General features: G+C 40.9%; 1 protein-coding gene across 1 annotated transcript in view; it reads left to right on the top strand.

Moving 5' to 3' along the window:
* LOC136694994 (protein diaphanous homolog 1) overlaps positions 1-17,830 on the top strand; it is a 47,476-nt gene extending 29,646 nt beyond the window's left edge. Inside the window, exons 12-20 of the mRNA XM_066668806.1 lie at positions 67-185; positions 1,830-1,946; positions 5,105-5,220; positions 6,961-7,025; positions 10,861-11,040; positions 13,383-14,027; positions 16,415-16,529; positions 16,693-16,701; positions 17,763-17,830. Of these exons, the coding sequence (XP_066524903.1) occupies positions 67-185; positions 1,830-1,946; positions 5,105-5,220; positions 6,961-7,025; positions 10,861-11,040; positions 13,383-14,027; positions 16,415-16,529; positions 16,693-16,701; positions 17,763-17,830 (1,434 nt within the window). The remainder of the gene's footprint in view (positions 1-66; positions 186-1,829; positions 1,947-5,104; positions 5,221-6,960; positions 7,026-10,860; positions 11,041-13,382; positions 14,028-16,414; positions 16,530-16,692; positions 16,702-17,762) is intronic.
* Positions 17,831-18,619: the final 789 nt, after the last annotated feature.

Raw genomic sequence — 18,619 nt, 5'->3', positions numbered from 1 at the left:
TTTGTCATTGCTGGCAATGCCTCCAACCGCTCTTGTTTGTTTGTGCTCTCTGTGTTATCTGAGCAGGAAGTGAGGCTGATTGAAAATGAGGAGCTGCGAGTTCAGCTGCAGGTATTTGATGAGCAGGCTGAGGAGGACTCTGAGGATCTTCGTTCACGACTTTATGATGTGCGCCTTGAGATGGAATATCCTTCTGTGCATATTAATTCATTTTCCCTCACTCCAGTGGATTGATAGGGACTTCAGCTCAAATGTCATTAGCTAAAACTCAGGACAACAATCTTAAAGCTACGTTAGGTGATTTTTGTAGAAAGCAATCAGTGTGTGTGGGGTTGGAAATTAATCCTACTAAAAAGTCCCTCCCCATTCTTTCAGCCCTCCTTCCAAAGCCACTCCCCCAGTTTACATGTGAAACACAGAGAGAGCGCAGCAGAGACGTATAGAATCAGTGTTTTCATCGCACATCTACTTTATATCTGATTCACTGGTGGTAAGAAAGCATACTGTTTTCAAATTGCAGTTTGTTTTTCAATTACATCTATAATATTTGCGGCTAAAACAGCATATCAAGATATCTGTCTAACTACTAGGTGTAGAATATAATAGATAGTTAGCTGACGACATTACAAAGAATAAGCTGTTCTGGCTACATAACTATGACAATTTACCTTTTACACACACACACACACACACACACAAATCTCACATACATAAAATGATCATTTGATGTTAAATTATATAATACTCTAATACAAAAATGGCCACCTCGGCATCACTTGCCTTCCTGTGATCTTGGAGTCCTTTTTTCTGAACTGAGATCACATAATTGATTAAGACAGTAAACACGTCTGAATGTATGATATGGGACCAGAAATGGTGAAACATCACGTGTGGCGTCACACTTAAACAGCGGGTACCAGCAATTTTCCTGACCTTCATTAGCTTGTAGAGAAAGTACATTACTTTTCCTAATGTTTTAGGTATCGGTCGGTATGGCGATATTTAGGCAGATACTGTATCAAAAATCATAATTTTGGTATTGTGCCAGCGCTAGTAGGGACAGCAAAACTGAAAGACCTTCCACCCATAGTGGACAGCTTAAACAGCCAGAAGAGCAGAATCAGAGGAGCTAAGTGAACATGGAGGAGCCTAAGGCTGTAAGAGAGTAGAAAGATAGGATGGAGCTAATCCATGCAAGGCCTTAGAGGTCAGCAGAAGGATTTTGTAGCAGATGTGTTCAGAAACAGGTAAACAGTGAAGCTGATGGGGTACAGGGGTGATATGAGCAGATCTGGCAACAGAGTTGTGAATGTACTGAAGAGGGCGAAGGGTTTTGGCATTACATTACATTACAATAGCATTACAATAATCCTATCATGCACCAAAAGCATGCACCAGACGACAGATCCCTTCTTTATGTCATCAGATTTTTAAATTTACTGGCTGCAGTCAAGACGTTAAGAGTATTTTGAGAAACGTAGTTATTTTATAAGTTATTTTTGAGCTACATGTAATTCTGACTTGACCACCAGGTGTCTCCATGGTGTCCTAAACATTTGTGATGTGGAGGATGGAGACGTTTTTTGGGGATTTTTATTTTTTGCTGCTAAATGTATGTACGTTGCCTAATTTGACACCTTATTTTATTTACAGATAGATTTCGAGCTATATAGGATGTATAAAAAAACCCTATTTAAACAAATAATGCACATTTGTTATATTAGAATACAACAGGCATCTTCATCTTTATACAGGCATTTAATCTTATTAGATATTAATGTTGTGTCATTTTTATTTCTTGCTGTTTTCCTTAATGACTTGCTTCTTACTGATATATCAGAGGTGTTCCAGATCCTTATGAACACAGTGAAGGATTCTAAAGCTGAAGGTTTCCTCCTCTCAATCATGCAGCACATGTTGCTGGTGCGGAGTGACTACATGATTAGGTATGATCCCTTTTAACTATACCATATGTACATACCAGGTGGTGTTACAACCAAAAAATAAATAAATACTGAACAGTGGCATAGTGATATATCAAGAGGCGCTTTGATTAAGCCTTTCAGTGATATTTTTAGGAATGTGTTACGTCTATGAAATGGTGGCAATTAAAAGCAGTACCAGTTTTGCAGTGCGTTAAGCTTCTAAAGGCGTGTTGTGTTTTAGTTCTGTTTTGATTTGCTTCTGTGATCCAACCTTGGAGTCCTTTCATGGGTGATTCAGAGTTTTTTTTTTTTAAAGAACATTTTAAAATTTTATGAAACAATGTAGTGTAGTTTAGGCTACTCGGTGTATAATGAGCTGCTACAACAGGAAATTCTCAGACAGATCTCATTCGAAGGGTGATACATTAAGTTTGTTGCTAGTGAGTGACACAGGCAGTACATGCTCAGCAACCCACCCATCATAATTCTTGATCAGTTGACTTTAGCCTGGACTGGAGAGTATTATGGAGACAGGGTGAGTCGATCAGTGTATTAAACAGTCTCATTCTCCCTCCAAATCCCTTCAGAAAAGTAGTCACATGCTTTGTGTTTGGTGCCTTGTGAGCAGTTGCAGTGTTACAATTCAAAAGCTCATGTCCCCCCCTCAAAAAAATTCATTTTCCAACTTCCATCCTTATTAAATAGATTGTTCAAGCACCACGCCCCCGGTTTGAATGTTGTCAATGATGTCTAGTCCTGCAATGAATAAAAAAGGAAGGAAGGAAGGAGAGAGAAATGATGGATGTAAAAAGAGGTGCAATTTTAATCATGGATTTTACTTAATACAATGCTAGACTTTGGATAAGTGGGGGAGTTCAGCAGAGGAGTGATCATCTCTATTACTGCTGATTGTGGACTGGTATAGAGAGCGAGAGGGAGGGAGGGAAAGAAACGACATGAGCACCAACCGGGAACCAATATATGGAGGTAGGAGAGGAAAAGGAAAAAGCTTTGATTGATGAGCAGCAGGAGGTTAGATTGATTACCATCAGCAGCCTTTTACTAAATGTAACACACTCCCATTTTAATTAACACAGACAGGAGAATGCTTTATATAGAATAGAATGTTTTAGATTAATTCAGACACACTTGCACTTGAGGACACATTTTCATAAACACAAAAATGTGTCTGGCCTCTTGGAGCAATGTCAGTTCTGTTGTTCATTCTCATTTTAATCCCTGTGTGCATTACAGGTTGAAATAGAATTGTGTTTAAAGATCTGCAACTGCATTCACACCGTCTCACACGTGTGCGCACACACACACCTTCCTCCTTTATCTCTAGAGACTGATTTCATAAGAAGCAGTACAATGAAAGCCAGAGCTAGACGATTTGTGGAGAAGAAAAAGAAGTGAGAAAGAGAGAGGGCGAGACTGTGAATGGTTTTAAGATGTCAGACTTGTTGCTTGTTTCTTGTCTGCTCGATGTGATCTGACAGGCAGGAAATTGGAGTGCCTCTGTCTGTCCAGTGGGCGCTGTGTGTGTGTTTGAAGGCTGGAAACAAATGAGTGAGGAAAGGGTTAAACATCGCAAACAATTCTTCACTCTCTTCTCACACTCATTCTCGTTCTGAATGCGCCAACACTCGTACATACATTTGATGAGTGGCTTCATTTGTGACACCTCTTATTGCCATCCTTTCTCCACAATTAATTCTCTGTGTAGCACATCATTTCACACTCGGTTCTTTCTCCCTATGGCCTTGCTCTCACACCACTTTTCTTTGTCTCACTCGCCTACCCTGGTTCTTCTTTTTATCCATCTCTCTCCCCCACATCCATTCTCCCTTTTCCCTGTCAGTCTCCCCAGTTTCTCATGCATCATTTTCTTTCCCTCCCTATATACCCTATTCTTCTATAACTCTTGATAAACTTAGTTTCTTACTCCAATTTGCACTTGGTTGCTCAGAAATACAGATAGGATACATGTATAAATGAAAGCACTAATATAGAGGGGCTGGAAATTATAGAAGCGCTGGAGCAGAGTGAAAGAAAAGATGGGGGCATACAGGAGGAAAGAAGAGAAGGGCAGAGGAAGTGAAGAAAGCTTGCGGTCGAGAGAAAGGGGGGTCTTCTAAATTTAGAGTCTTCTAGCTTTGCTGTAATCAGCAGCATTTGCCTGTCGAGGTAAATACAGGTTTCATTACAGAAGACCTGCTGACACCATTTTGGAAGCTGATAATTGTTTGTACATGGCCAATATCTTTGCATTCATCAACCGTACATGGATTACCGGTGGTTTAAGAGCACCTCAGGCAAGCTTAAGCATGGACGTTTAGCACACCTCTGCTGCAGAGCTTATGAAATTAATTAAATATAAATAGATGCTGTAGGTATGAGTGTATGATACATATAATTTTTAAAATTAATTTAACTCATAGCTCATCTCAGACAAGAATAAACCTGTATTTAAAACGGTCACTAGATGTCTCTCTCGCTCCACCGAAAAATTAGAGGCTGAAGAGGAAGGGTGGGAGGACAACAGCAAGTGATGGAGTGGGGGGGGGAGTAGAAAGAGAGGAAGGCCAAATAAAAGAAAAGAGAGAGAGAGAGAGAGAGAAACAGCTTGGTGGAAAATGAAGAAAGTATTGAGTTACTTTCACACCAGGTCACGATGCCAGACTCCTCGCAAATGGAGTGTGTCTGCAAGCCCATCAAATATCTGACCATCAGGACACACACACACACACACACACATATACTCTCTCGAAAATATATAAGTTCTTTCAAAGGCTGAGAAAGAAGAGCAGCACACATACACACACACACACGTGTGTCAGTTAGAGACTGGAGCTACACTAGAGCCCCTCTTGTAGCTCTAATAAACATCCAACTGCATGCTAGCTCTAATATCTCGCCATCTCTGAGTGGTTGATGCTTGGTTTACATGTGCTCAGATCCTCATAGCAAGCTCAAGGTCATGGTGCTGAAATGCGTTGCGTGCCTACATTGATTAATTTCACTCTTTATTCCTTGGCTCTAAAATAGGCATCTTTTAGGAAACACTATCCAATCTCTCAATGCTGCAGTCTGACTGCTTCCATGAAGGTTGGACATGAGTTATATTAAAGTTATTGTCCTTATTCATCTCCCTTTCTTCCTCTTTTGTTCTCTTCTAGGCCACAGTACTATAAGTTGATAGATGAGTGCATAGCTCAGATAGTGTTACACAGGAATGGCTGTGATCCAGACTTCAAATGCAGAAGCCTGCAATTGGACATTGAAGGACTGATAGGTAATGCACACAGTATACACAAACACAAATATCAAAATAAACTAGTAATAAATGGCATGGTCATCTTTATTTTTGAAGGTTCTACAAAGACTGTTCTGCAAAGATGTTCCACAGGTACTTTAGTGGTTGACAAAATAAGCTGGGTAATTGTCATTAGGTTTCGGGGTTAAGATTTGGATGTATTTTAGGTATATCCCCATTTATTTGGAATATATTTCAAATATGAGCTGTGTGTGCTTATAAAGCTTTAACAATGCACCTCTAAAACGTGTTCATATCAAGTTACGCATATTAAATTCCTGTTCGGGCAGTGTAATTACAGCTAATTCCACAGTGTGGCAGCAAAGAGCCCACAGCTACATTAAGAGCATTCAGACATTTATTGCCTCTATTCTGAATGTAGGCAAATAGAATGAATGAAATGAGTGAATCTAATATATGATCCTTTTTAGTTAAGATGTTTGTTGGGGGCTGTGTGCACCATAAGGGTTTTGACCCCATTCAGTAGTGGCCACTCATTTTGCTGTTTTGAGAAGACCTGTTTGTCTGTTGAGTTTAGCTGATATTTAAAGCTATTTTAAATGACATGCCAGTAAATAGCCAATTGTAGACTGTACAAAGGTATAGCTGGAAGTGTGTGTGTGAGTGTGTGGTGTTCTCCTGGGTAGTGTGCCGCAGGGATTTTTTTAAACACTTTGAGAAATCTGCTTTTCCTTTTTCTGGCTTCTCGTAATCAGAGAAGAACAGCCTAATTCTGCTCTGCCCGTGTTATTTAAAGAATTTCCTTTGAACTCCAAAACACTTCTGAATTCCGCTCCCAGGTTTTTCTCCCCACACTTTCTTTTCTCTTATTGGGTTCTTGTCCCATTTACTGTGGCTATGAAAAGTAAGTACAGTTCCCTCACTCGCACTGTTCTACCCCCCTCTCTTTTTCATGGCCTTGTCCTCAGTTTCTATCCTCATTACAATTCATCCCACTGCTTCTTTTTTTGTTATTTTTTTGGTTCTTCGTTCTTTCTAGCTTGCTCTATTAAATCCTTTTGTTTTCCTTTTTTAGTTTATCTGTCTTTCTGTATCTATTCTGGTGTGTTTTTTTTTCTCGTGTGCCTTTGAGTGTGGGAGCAGATACAGGCGGATTCTTATGCGTTCTTTCTGCCTCAGGGTCTCTTTGCTACCTGCGCGGCCTTATTATTATAATTCTAAAGAAGCTGCTTTTATTGGCCCTTCACCTCAAAAATGATTCTGCTCTTTATTCAAAACCCACTCCTCACAGGTCAAACCAAAGGTCTAGCACTTCCTTGGGCTGTTTTTGATCTCTCCTTCTTCAAGAGGTTTAGTAACGAACAAGATCTATTAGAGAATGAACATGTGCTTTAATGTGTGAACTGAACAAGGCAATATAGATCATTATGGGGTTTAGGCTGCCCCTCCCCCATTAAAAAAATAAATAAATCTATGTCATTTCTTTGGATATTTAATTTATTTATTTATTTTCGCAAAGGCTGTGTGTGTGTAGGAGAGAGATACACGGAAAGAGAGAGAGAGAGAGGGAATGGGATTTTAATTAGGTTGCTCAGTAATCGGAGCACGAATCAGAGGAGACACACAGACTCATCACAGTGAAGGGCACTTTATCCCCACAGCCAGAAAAAACGTGACACATACCTCTCTCTGTGTGTCTCTGTCTCTCTCTTAACACACATACACTCACTCTTTCTCTCTCTCTCTCTCTCTCTCTAGATAACATGGTGGATAAGACGAAAGTAGAGATCAGTGAGGCCAAGGCCATAGAGCTGGAGAAAAAGGTAAACACACACACACACACACACACAAAACATACCCAGACTCTCTTGCTGAAGGCTTATTTGCACTTCTGCAAAAATGTACAGATATATACCAAATCATCATAAAATATCATGATGAAGACAAGAGGTTCATATTTAAGCATAACTCACAATGCACACGTCTGAAATCACAACTAAGCTTTGTGCTATTTTGCTGAGCTGTACATGAGATGACTGGATATGCAGTTGTCACCATGAAATCCTGGTGACAAACTGCACCAAAAAGAAGGTTCTGCTTTAGGCAAATTAGTTATGACCTTAATAACATTTACACAAACCCTTTAAGTATTACAAAAACCACAATGTGGATATTAATTTATGGAGAGGGATAGGAAAAATCATAATTTCCACGTAGTTTTCTTTGAAAAATTGAGTTTGAAATTGGCCCCTTAGCATGCACATTCTCGTCACATCATCCACTTACTGCGTTGACAGACATGAGCAGAAATCAGAGCATTCAGAACGTTGCAAGTCCAGACATATTCGCCAAGGCAAACCAGCCTCGGCTCATTCTCACCTTGCCAAAGTACAGGGAAGTTATTCATTCACAAGGTCACACGACCACCAATCACTTCTCAACTGCCGTGATTATTTTACATATAACCTAACTTCTTCAATGTGCACTCTCAGACACCCCCCAGTGATATATATACACGCACACACAAACACACATACACATGCACACTGACTCTGTCAGCTGGCAGATGTGTAATTTGTGAGGGGAGATGGGAGCAGACAGGAGATTTCCTCTTCCTCTCTCCTGACAGGCTCTCTCTTAATCCCTCCCAGCAAGACTCCCTCTCACACACTCTGCAATTATCCCCCCGTGTGTGTGTGTATGTGTGTGTTTGGTGTGTTTGTACACTCTCGCATACTGCAATTTCCCTGTCACTGCCCGAAATTGGGGCATAAGGAGATGCCCCCTTTCCAATTTGTGTGCGTGCGCATACAAGAGCGTATGTAGGATGACCCCTATCAGGAGCCTGTCAGACAAGTGTTTACTCTTCCTCTCCGTCTCTTCCTCATTCCTCCCTGTCTAATTTAGAGTAATAGCTGTGTGGCAAAGGAGAAGAGGAGAGAGAGAGAGAGAGAGAGAGAGAGAGACAGACTCTCATTACCAGCACACATGTAGGATGTGTGTGTGTGTGTGTGTGTGTGTGACCCTTCAGTTTCCACTGATGCCACATAATTACATGTCTGGCTTGCAAACAGATTCCTGTCAATGTCACCAGAAATTATCAATGTCTTTCCGTCCCTCTGCCTGTGTGTGTCAGAGAGACTGAGAGGAATTGAGACGGGGACAGAGAAAGAATTTGTCAAATAACATGAGGTGAATACAAAAAGAAACTGCAGAGAGCCGGACTGCATCTCATTTTGGTTTCTCTGTACAGCCTCCATCTTTTCTGCTTCATCATACCAGAGCCCAATGACCCAACAATGTAAACTAATGCTATACCTGCCTAGGCCTCTCACAATAGCCATTTTATAAGAGCCATGTATTGTTCCAGAAATAATTGCAATAAATATATTTTTCTCATTTTAAGACAAATTTATGCCGCTGATATAATGATAACCTTAATTAATAATGGAGCAATGGACTGTCAGCATACACTTGAAATATTAAGTAAATATTTGAAAACACTGTTTTTATACAAATCAAAATCACAGGCCAAGAACAGACCAGATAAAGCCAGAGAACAGAAAAGAGTAACAGGCTGAAATATTTGTGATGTTTATACGTATTGAGACAAACATACTAATAAACTTAATATACAGTACTGAGGTCAGCACACATTGCTGAGGAAATGTCCATGTATTGTAAGATAAGTCAGTAATAATATAATCATTGTAAAGAGCCTGTACCTGCCCTTACAGGGACTTCAGAGGCTTTCCACATATTGCCAGTGTCCAATTAAATTTCCAAAAATTAACTTGTATTTGAACACAGCAGCTGCTGTTCACATCGTGTGAAAATGTTGTAATGAATGAACCAATAGAAATGCATAGTCAATACACTGACTTCCATTTAAAGTTAAAAGGTTTTTCCCTTCTCCTGTGAAGTTGCTGTTTTCTTCCAGATTGCTCACAGTCATTTATGTGGTTTATAACCCAGAGCACAGCTTTTGCGTTGGAGTTGAAATTTTAAGGGTGCACTTTTCATCCCTCTGCTATTTTTGATTGTTACAAGCTTTAAGTGGGTAAATTTAACCTGTTAAAACACTGCTTGTAGAATTGTCTGATTATTCAGACGATTCAGAACTGTGCTGAAGGGTAAGGGGAAAAAAAAACAGGCCAGGAGATCTAGGGTTGCATTTATAGAAAATAATCACTGTTTAAATAAAATCACAGTAATTGTCTTTTAAAATTGTTCTATTCCTAGGCTAGTGCACACAACCAACTGAACAAACACAAACAACAGTGTTTGCAATTCAAATGTTTGCAGTTACCTGCAGAAAAAGGATGCTGAAGCCCAATGAACCAGAATGAATTGGCAGAGAACACTCTAGAGTCTGCATCACGTTAGATGTAGCTGTAGCAAGGGGATTGCATACCAGCCAAACATTTCTGTCTGTGTTTCTGTGCTTGTGATCTAAAACCAGTGACTGTAAAACATGTGCCAGAGTCAGACCCCTGGTGTTTGTTGGGTCTTTGTGCTCTGCGCTGCAGATGAATTTTGAATCATGACATGTTTGGGCTCTGAAGTAATAGTCTCGGAAAAAGTGTGACAAAGTGACAGCACGATCAATTTTCACTTTATTGCTTGGATTAATATTTGCCCTAATTATAGTTGAAGATGATGTCTGCCACCGTCTGTATCGTTACTATGCTGACAAAAATAATTATCCTCATACGCACTATAACAATTAGACAAAAGGCATACAATACATATTAGGAGATTAGTCCATTCTTTTATACGCATTGACTCTGAGCTGAGGCTGCCACACTGGGCACTTTTTTTCATAGATACTAGCTTTATACACAGTGGAGATGATGAAAGATACATGGGTCACACACACACAGAGCAAATTCCTACCAATGTCAGCAATAAATTGTGAAGAGAAAAATGAATTGTGGCCACAATTCAATGCCTTTCTCTCATAAGGTTATCTGGAGAAACTGAACATCCATGCAACAGTTTTATCAACAAACATTCTTGTCCGTGATTTTTATTTTATTATTATTTCTAAAAAGACAGCTAGCTGCATGCATATCTGACTACCATTCTCCATATCTGAAAAGGCCTTACAGTTGTCCTTGGACTTGATAATTGAGTAAATATACCAAGTGTATGTTTACTGTCAATGAAAGCTATGATTTCTCTTTTACATGTCGTCTATTTCACTCAGTGTAACATTAAGTATACGTGCAGTGACCACACTGTTGGGAAAAATAGACTCAGGAGTTTCTCTGCCTTTTCCATTGGTGTCTCTGCTCAGTAGTTATTTCTCAGACACTTTCTTATTTCATGGCTATTATGGCAGACAGATGCAGTGAGAACATGCTACACAGCTTGTCAAATGTGTCATGTAGTCACTCACCCATATAGAGGACGGCATGAATTTCAATAAACACTCAAACACGGACACCTCATGTTCATTGTGACTGCTTTCAATGTATTTTCAACATTCTTCAACATGGTTTGTCAAGCCTGGTGTGTCCCAGCCTGCACACTGTGATATGGAGGAAGGGCTGTCTGGCTGCTGAATGCCTACTGTCATAAGCAATAGAGTCCTACGTATACGCTGACATATCAAAGGCTGCTCAGACTGATGTGTATTTGTGTGTGTATATCTAGCTGGATACAGAGTTGACGACACGGCACGAGCTTCAGGTGCAGTTCAAGAAGTTGGAGGGGGATTATGAACAGAAAGTCCAAGATCTCAGTGCTGAAAAAGAGGTCCTTGGGAATGAAAAAACAGAGAAAGATAAAGAGAACCAGATACTTTCTGGTGAAATCAACGAGCTCAAAGAAAAGGTACTAAATCACATCCTATTCACTGCTCTCTCGTTCAAAGCCTCACTGATTTATTATTCACAATATGCATACAATTAGTATAGTTTAATTGCATATCAGTATAATTGGCACTGTTGAGTGTTGCTGGTATTTGTAGTAATGGATGTTGAAGAGGGGAAAAAGAATATGAATCCAATCAAATCTTGTAACAAGAGGATCACATTGTTATATCGTGTTAGCTGTAGCTCCTAGCTGGAGACTCATTTTATGGCTTATTATAGTTTAGATCAACCTGAGCTGAGTTTGTTTCAGTATTGGTATCCATAAAAAAACTAATCAATTAATAATATACGGTTTATGATATTATACCACTTTCAACTAGAGTGAATCAATGCATTTAAACCTCCAAGCAAATGGCAGCTCAAACATACAGCATGTGAACATTTGTTTTGATGTGTTATTTAATAGCAGCAGTAGCAATGTAGTATCAGTTCACAACATCAGCAACCATATTCTGGGATTTTCTTTCTCTTTATTTATATTGACCTTTGACCCTTTGATTTTGTTATATTTGAAAATAAACATGTCAGGGGAGGTGACTATTCTTAAATCCCAATTTATTTTGAGTATCAAAATTTCAAGGAACACGTCTACAGTCTAAAGTCCTGTTGTTCATTCCAGCTTTGCAAATAAGAGTATTGGCAGATGTGGTGATCATGTTATCAAACATGTTTCATAAGCCCCCCCCTCCCCTCCCGCTTTTGCTTGTCCTTCATTCTTCCTATTCAGTTTAGTTCTGAAGTTTACTCTTGTGCTTCTGCTTTTCCCATTTCTCACTTTGCTTCTAGAGAATGCACAGGCTCGCATGTACATTCTGAAATGTGATCAACTTGATCAGCCAACCAGTAAACAGAAGCTGTCAAGTTGTGAAACTCACCTTCTGTCAAAAGCTTAACTCGCAAACTGTCAGACAGCGAGATAGAAAAACAGGCAAACTTCTGAAACCGAGGAATAATCTCTCAGACGATGACCCAATCCGTGCGTCACCATGTGAATCTCTCAGACAGAGAAGAAGAGGGAAAAAATAACTGATGTGACAAAGTAAAAGTGGCTCTGCCCAATCACTAGAAAACAGTTTAAACTGTCCGTTTCTAGGATCAGGCGACTGAACGCTTGTGCTCATGTCAGATGTGAAGTGTTTTGTGATGGGGTTATCAGTGACAATTGCTGAAACAGTAGCTATAAGGATGGTAGGATAGAGAGAAGCAGTAAAAGAATGTGGGAGGGAGATGAGTTGTATTGCTGTGACATTGTCAGTGAACCCACACGCATCAGCACAGAGCACACTGCATTCACTCGGTGTGTGTGGGGCTGTGTTGGAGAAATAATTACAGTTGATGGCAGTAGGAGAAAAGCAGGAGTCAGCAAAAGTAGAGAAGTTCTAAGGAGGGATGAGAGGAGAAAGGTGGAGGTGGAGACACGTTTGGACTAAATAGGGATGGATGGAAGGGAAAGTGTAGGATGGCAAGAAGATAGACGTCTGTGAAAAAGCGAAGCAGAGGGAGAGAGAAACTTGCTGAGCTAAACACAGCCTGTCACCTCAACCTGCTTTTAATGTGGAACAGATAAACAGCTGTCAGAGAGGCTTGTCATCACATCATACACACTCACAAAGCACTGCTCACACACACTTCTCTCTATCGCTCTCTTTCTCTGTTCATCCTGGCCTTCTGAACTACATCCAGGTTTTGCAGCATCAATGGAATCTTCTCCCTGTCATACTTCAAACACTGGCACATGCGCCAGCTAAGCTGGGCAAGAAAAGCCTCACTCTTCTCTTCTGCTCTTCTTCTCCGCTCTCTTGCCCCCTCTCTCTGGCTTTCTCTTGCTCTAACTCTTTCCCTGATGTGGTATTAGCAGGCTGGTCATTTTTAATGAGCTGTGTTGAGTTCTGGATAAATAAATGATGCTTCTAATTAGACATGGATTTAGACCCCACTCATCTCTTTCCAATTCCAGCCGTGACCTTTTTAGATCTACTTACTCTCCCTCCCGCTCTCTCCTTCTCTCTGTCCGGGCATAACCTCATTATTCGTCCCAGGGGCTTTGGTAAACTCTGCTTCTTTGAGAAAACTTAGTTTGACAACGTTGCAGTGTTTTTTTTCCTCCCCGCCTCCTGTGTAATCTACATTTGTCTCTCCTCTATTTTTTGCCCTTGAACTGTGTTTGCATCTAAACCTTCTTTAATTTAGATATGATTTTTATTTAATTTTTTTTTTATTATTATTTTGTCATGCATTAAGAACTATCTGCCTATATATATGTGATTATTATTCCAACTAAACTCTTTGTTTCTATACTAGATTGAGAAACTATCTAAGGACCTTGAGGAAGCCAAGGCTAAGGCCAAGACTAAAATCATCACTGTACCCGTGCCCATGCCTTCACGACATCCTCCTGGCTCTGATCCCAACCATCCAGCTCCTCCAGAAATGACTGTCCAAACAGGCATGGTTCCTCCTCCACCCCCAGCCCCGCCATTACCTGGACAAGCAGGGATGCCCCTACCCCCTCCACCTCCGCCGCTACCTGGACAAGCAGGGATGCCCCTACCCCCTCCACCTCCGCCGCTACCTGGACAAGCAGGGATGCCCCTACCCCCTCCACCTCCGCCGCTACCTGGACAAGCAGGGATGCCCCCACCACCCCCTCCACCTCCACTTCCAGGCATGCCTATGCCCCCTCCACCTCCACCTCTGCCTGGACAGGGAGGTATGATGCCACCACCCCCTCCCCCACTTCCTGGTGGTCCTGGGATACCGCCTCCTCCTCCCCCACCTCCTGGAGCTCCAGGTATGCCTCCTCCACCTCCGATGCCTGGCATGCCCCCACCACCTCCGGGTGGCACGTTGGTCTGGGCCCCCCCAGTTCCACAACTGCCATTTGGCCTAGAGCCCAAGAAAGATTACAAACCAGAAGTGCCACTGAAGAGAGCCAACTGGAGCAAGGCGAGTAATGACGGCATTCACGTTATTTCAGGTTCTGTTTTGATATTTGTAACACCTCTGTCCCAAATGAACCCAGTTTTGAACACTGTATTATCATGTTACATGCTACTGAAATCCTGCCAGCACTGGATTTTCAGTGAAGGGTTAAAGGATTTTAACCTGACCATTCTCATTTCTATGAATAATCTAGAACATAAATTGTAAACGAAATCGATGCATATGCATATCAGAGGAAATTCTGAAGATAAATCACAAAGCTAGGGCCAGCTACACCTAGGGGCGCCTCTGTAATTGCAACCAAACCAGAGCGTCTACTAACATATTACATGTGTATATATGTGTCGTGTGGCTATTGCTCCTTGGTCGCCCCGTCCCCCCACTCTTTTCTCTCTTGCTCCCCCACACTTTCTCGCCCTTCTGCAAGAGTTAAAACATCAAAACGGTTGTGTCTCCCCTTTTAGCCTAAAGCTACTCTTTAATGGTTGCATTCAAGTTCATGAGTCTCTCTCTCGCTTTCTCTCCCGCGCTCTCTCGCTCTCTTTCCTCATGGTGAGATCTCTTTGACGAGGATGTCAGTGAAATTGCTTTTTAATAAGCCTGTTTCTTTTAACTGTGGCTGTGAAAGATAATTAAATTGCTGCTAGAAAGGACAGCATTCTTTTGTAATTTAAATTAACATTTTTTTTCTTTGCTTTCTCATCCTCTGCTTCCTGCTATCATATACACCCTATGACACAGACACACACACATACACACACCCAAGCTCACACTCAAGCTCACACTCAGCCAGTGGCAGTGAGGGTAATGAGAAGCAAGTATCAGAGGAGTCCCTACTTCCTCTCCACAATCCCTTTTCTTTCTGTCTGTCTGTTTTTTTTTTCACTCTTCAGTTATCTGTCTGTTTTCCTGCTTTTTTTCTCTCTGAACGTTTTTCTGTCTCTTTGTCTTTTTCACATAAATACATTTTTTTGTCATTTCTCCATCCTGTCCCGTCTTTCCTATCCTCAGTAGCACTTTCTTATCATTTTTCTTTGTAAGGCAAAAGCACCAGATGGCCTTGAGAATTGAAACGGCAAGTGGCTGTACGGAAAACATAAGGCAAAGGAAACAGGCTGAACCTAAAATGACCTTTGTGAGCCCAGTCAATATCTTTGGTTTGACAACAATTAAACAGAAAAATGTTCTTGGTAGTCTGCTGTGAGAATCTTAAAAATGACATTCTAGCAGATACACAAACACTCTGAGGGGAATAAATAGGAAACACAAAAGATCAATGGCTTTCCAAAACATCCTGATTGAGATTTTAAATATTTAACAACCGTTAATTGGCTGTGAATTCCTCTGCTGTTGGACTGAGTCTGATTTTGCTCAGTCTACTGCCTGTTGAGCACAGGCTTGAAAGAGACCGTATATAATGGGCAAAGTAGAAAGGTATGTGGCGGTGATTGATAGGATCAGATGTGGGGAAGGAGGAGAAGAGGTGGGAGAAAGGAAATCCAGATAGAAGGAATGAGTAATAGAGAAAGTAATGGAGAGAGAGAGAGAGAGAAAATTAGAGAGTGGGTATATCTAGTGTTTGCTCCCTGAGCGCATTGGACCTTTTGTCCCATTTTGGTCCTTTGTTTGGAAAATCAGGATCCGTTTTAATGAGTTTCAACCCGCTTTCATCCACCAACTCCCTTTTTTTTCTTGCTTCCTCTCTTCATTATCTTTTTCCTATGCTTTAATCCTTGTTCTACACTCCTCTCCCGCTTGTGCTGTTTGGTTATTCATTTCTGTAGGATGGAGATTGTTAGCGTGAGGCTCAGTTTATTTCTTTCTTTATTTATTATTATATTTTTTTTCCACTGCTGAAGTAGAACTTTCTTTTGCAGTGCACTGGCTGACTCCTCAGAGCTCTTTAGCAGGTCCCACTATTCACTCAGCTGGCAAGAGAGATTAACTCGGAGGTGCTGTGTCTTTCTGAAAGTGAAGCTCATTTGAGCCAATGTAGAATGTTGCTTGTGATAAAGCATTCACTCATGATAATCCATTAAACCTCTAATTGGCAATCGTTGCAACTGGCAGGATAGTTGTTATTTCTTCAGTCAGAGAGGATTTCAGACAGCTCACGTTTCGCTCACTAAAATGTACAACATGTGTTTATACTAGCCTGAGCACAGAATGGTCACACTCATTAAAACAATGCACTGCTATTTGGCAAAATATTTTTGTATTGATATTCTGACTGATCCAAGAGGTATAACACGGAATAATGAAATAAATAATATGCAGAGGATGAAACAAGTACGTATTTTACTGAGCATTGCTTGTTTAAATAATACATTTTGATTCTGTATTATTCTGTATGGCTAAACGGCTGATTTCCTTGTGTTGTGTTGCTATAGATTGGACCTGAGGAACTCTCGGAGAACAGTTTCTGGGTCAAGGCAAAGGAGGACCGTTTTGAGAGCAATGAACTCTTCTCCAAACTTTCTCTCACCTTCTCTTCCCAAACCAAGAGTGAGTACCTTCCCGTGTGTGTGTTTCCCTCATAACATGCTATATTTTTTGTACTGTATGAACAGTCCTATGTTTCTGAAATACTGGAGGGAAAGTAAGATATTTACTTCTCTTTTCTCTTTCTTTTTCTCTATTTCCACATGTTTTTGATCTTCCTACACAGCCAACAAAGGTAAGCACACCCGCTCATTTTGTGTGTGCGCGTGTCTGTCTGTGTGTGTGTGTGTGAGAGAAAGAGAGAGAGAGAGAGAGAGAGAGACACTCTTTGCTACTCTGTCCTCAGAGACAGAAAGACAGAAAGAGCACTCTCCACAGGAGGCGGATAGCTTTGCTGCAATGGATGGATGTGGGAAAAAAAATGGATGGATGGATGAAAGGAGGAGGGGGAGGAAGAGAGAAATCTCTTTGCTCTGTAGTGGAAAGTCTCAGTGACAGAGAGGAGGATGTGGGTGGCAGAGAACTGGTCCCTTTCCCTTAGGTGTGTGTGTGGTGTGCTCTGGAGAATGGGCATCACCGTTCTCGTGGCTTTATATGCAAAACTCTTCTCGCACTGAATTAAATGCTGAATTAAATATCGGCAAGGAGTGTGTGTGTGTTTGTTTTTTGTCCTCTGGCAAGTCTACTGTGTATCAGACTATAGCCAGATTTGCCATGCTCTTCTTCCCATGCATACATTATTATGTTCTTCTACCCACTTCTTTTCTCTTGATCGATCTATGTCTTCTATCTGTCTCTCTATCTATATTTCTCTCTCTCTCTCTCTCTCTCTCTCTGCCAGAATGCCCTCCACTCCACCAGTTGAAAATGCACCCCCCCCCCTCAGACTTAACAATTTGTGTGTGCCAAATGTAGATACACACACACACACACACGTATATATTTATTTATTTATTTGTTAATGAAAAGAGAGACTTTGAAATGTTGACAGCTGTGTTGTCTGAGATGTGTGCATATTGGTCTGTCTGATTTGATGCAGGATAACCTTTTCTGATATCTGTCTGTAAATGTATGCTGCCCTTTTCAGATTCTCCAGCAGTCCAACCCTGTCCATATAAAAATGTGTGTGTGTGTGTGGGTTGCTGCTCTTTTGTCAGGCTATTGCAACCAGATCTTGCATTCCAGCTTTTCATCCTTTCTCCCCTTTCCTCCAGTCACCCCTCACTACCCAACCAAGCAAAAGGACAACACTGCAAGCCAATAGTGACCTATCACCTCCCTTTTTTCCCCCCTCAGTCCTCAACCTGTCTTCTCTGTCTCTTCTCCGGTTCTCTGTCTGTCCTGATGGAATGGTCACGGGTTAAGACCTCACAGCACTTGTTGCTGATGTGCGTATGTTATGCATCATGTGCATTCTCTCTCTCTCCCTGTCTCTCTCTGTCTCTCTTCTGTATTGTTCTTGGTTTTTTATCAGTGTTCCATATGTATGCGGAGCCAGTTCAGGCTTTCCTAGGGCCCTAAGCAAATTTTCGATGAGGGGCCCTCCTACCTGAATTTTGTGTGACAAATGACCATTTATTTACAGTTGCACCTGACTCTCTACTAGTATTTTTCCTCCTTTTTTGGCTTAAAAATAAACAGGCATAAACAGAACAAAATGAAGTGTAAACAAACAATATTTATAAAAAAATCTATCTATATATATAAATAAACAGCTGCAGCACTTAAGAGAGAATAGGAGGAAAAGAAGCAAACATAACTGTTTATTCTCCAGCTTGCAGCCTTGTTTTACCTTAAATTATGCAGTAGTTTAGTCCAGGCACCTGTAACTGCATAACACTGTGTGAATATCGTGACAGCATTTAAAGGCTAAGCACCACTTAATGGACCTCCATGAATATTTCACATTATTGTAGTTGCTGACATATATAAGTATTGATTAAAATGAAAATAGCTGCTTAATTTGCTTTAAAACTGACAATTTTATTAAATTGACGGGAAAACCCGAGCTCGCTCCGAAAATTCTTGAACGCAACCGTGACGTCACTGGTGGACAACAGCTGAACAACGCCGCGGTAAAACACCGTTATGACCGACTCTTATGACAGTATCTAGCTAAATAACCAACATTATTCATGACAATAGCCTAGCAA

Source organism: Hoplias malabaricus, chromosome 4, assembly GCF_029633855.1.
Source record: "Hoplias malabaricus isolate fHopMal1 chromosome 4, fHopMal1.hap1, whole genome shotgun sequence".
NCBI lineage: Eukaryota > Metazoa > Chordata > Actinopteri > Characiformes > Erythrinidae > Hoplias > Hoplias malabaricus.
The sequence above is the reverse complement of the archived record's forward strand: the minus strand, read 5'-3'. Positions and strand labels throughout refer to the sequence as shown.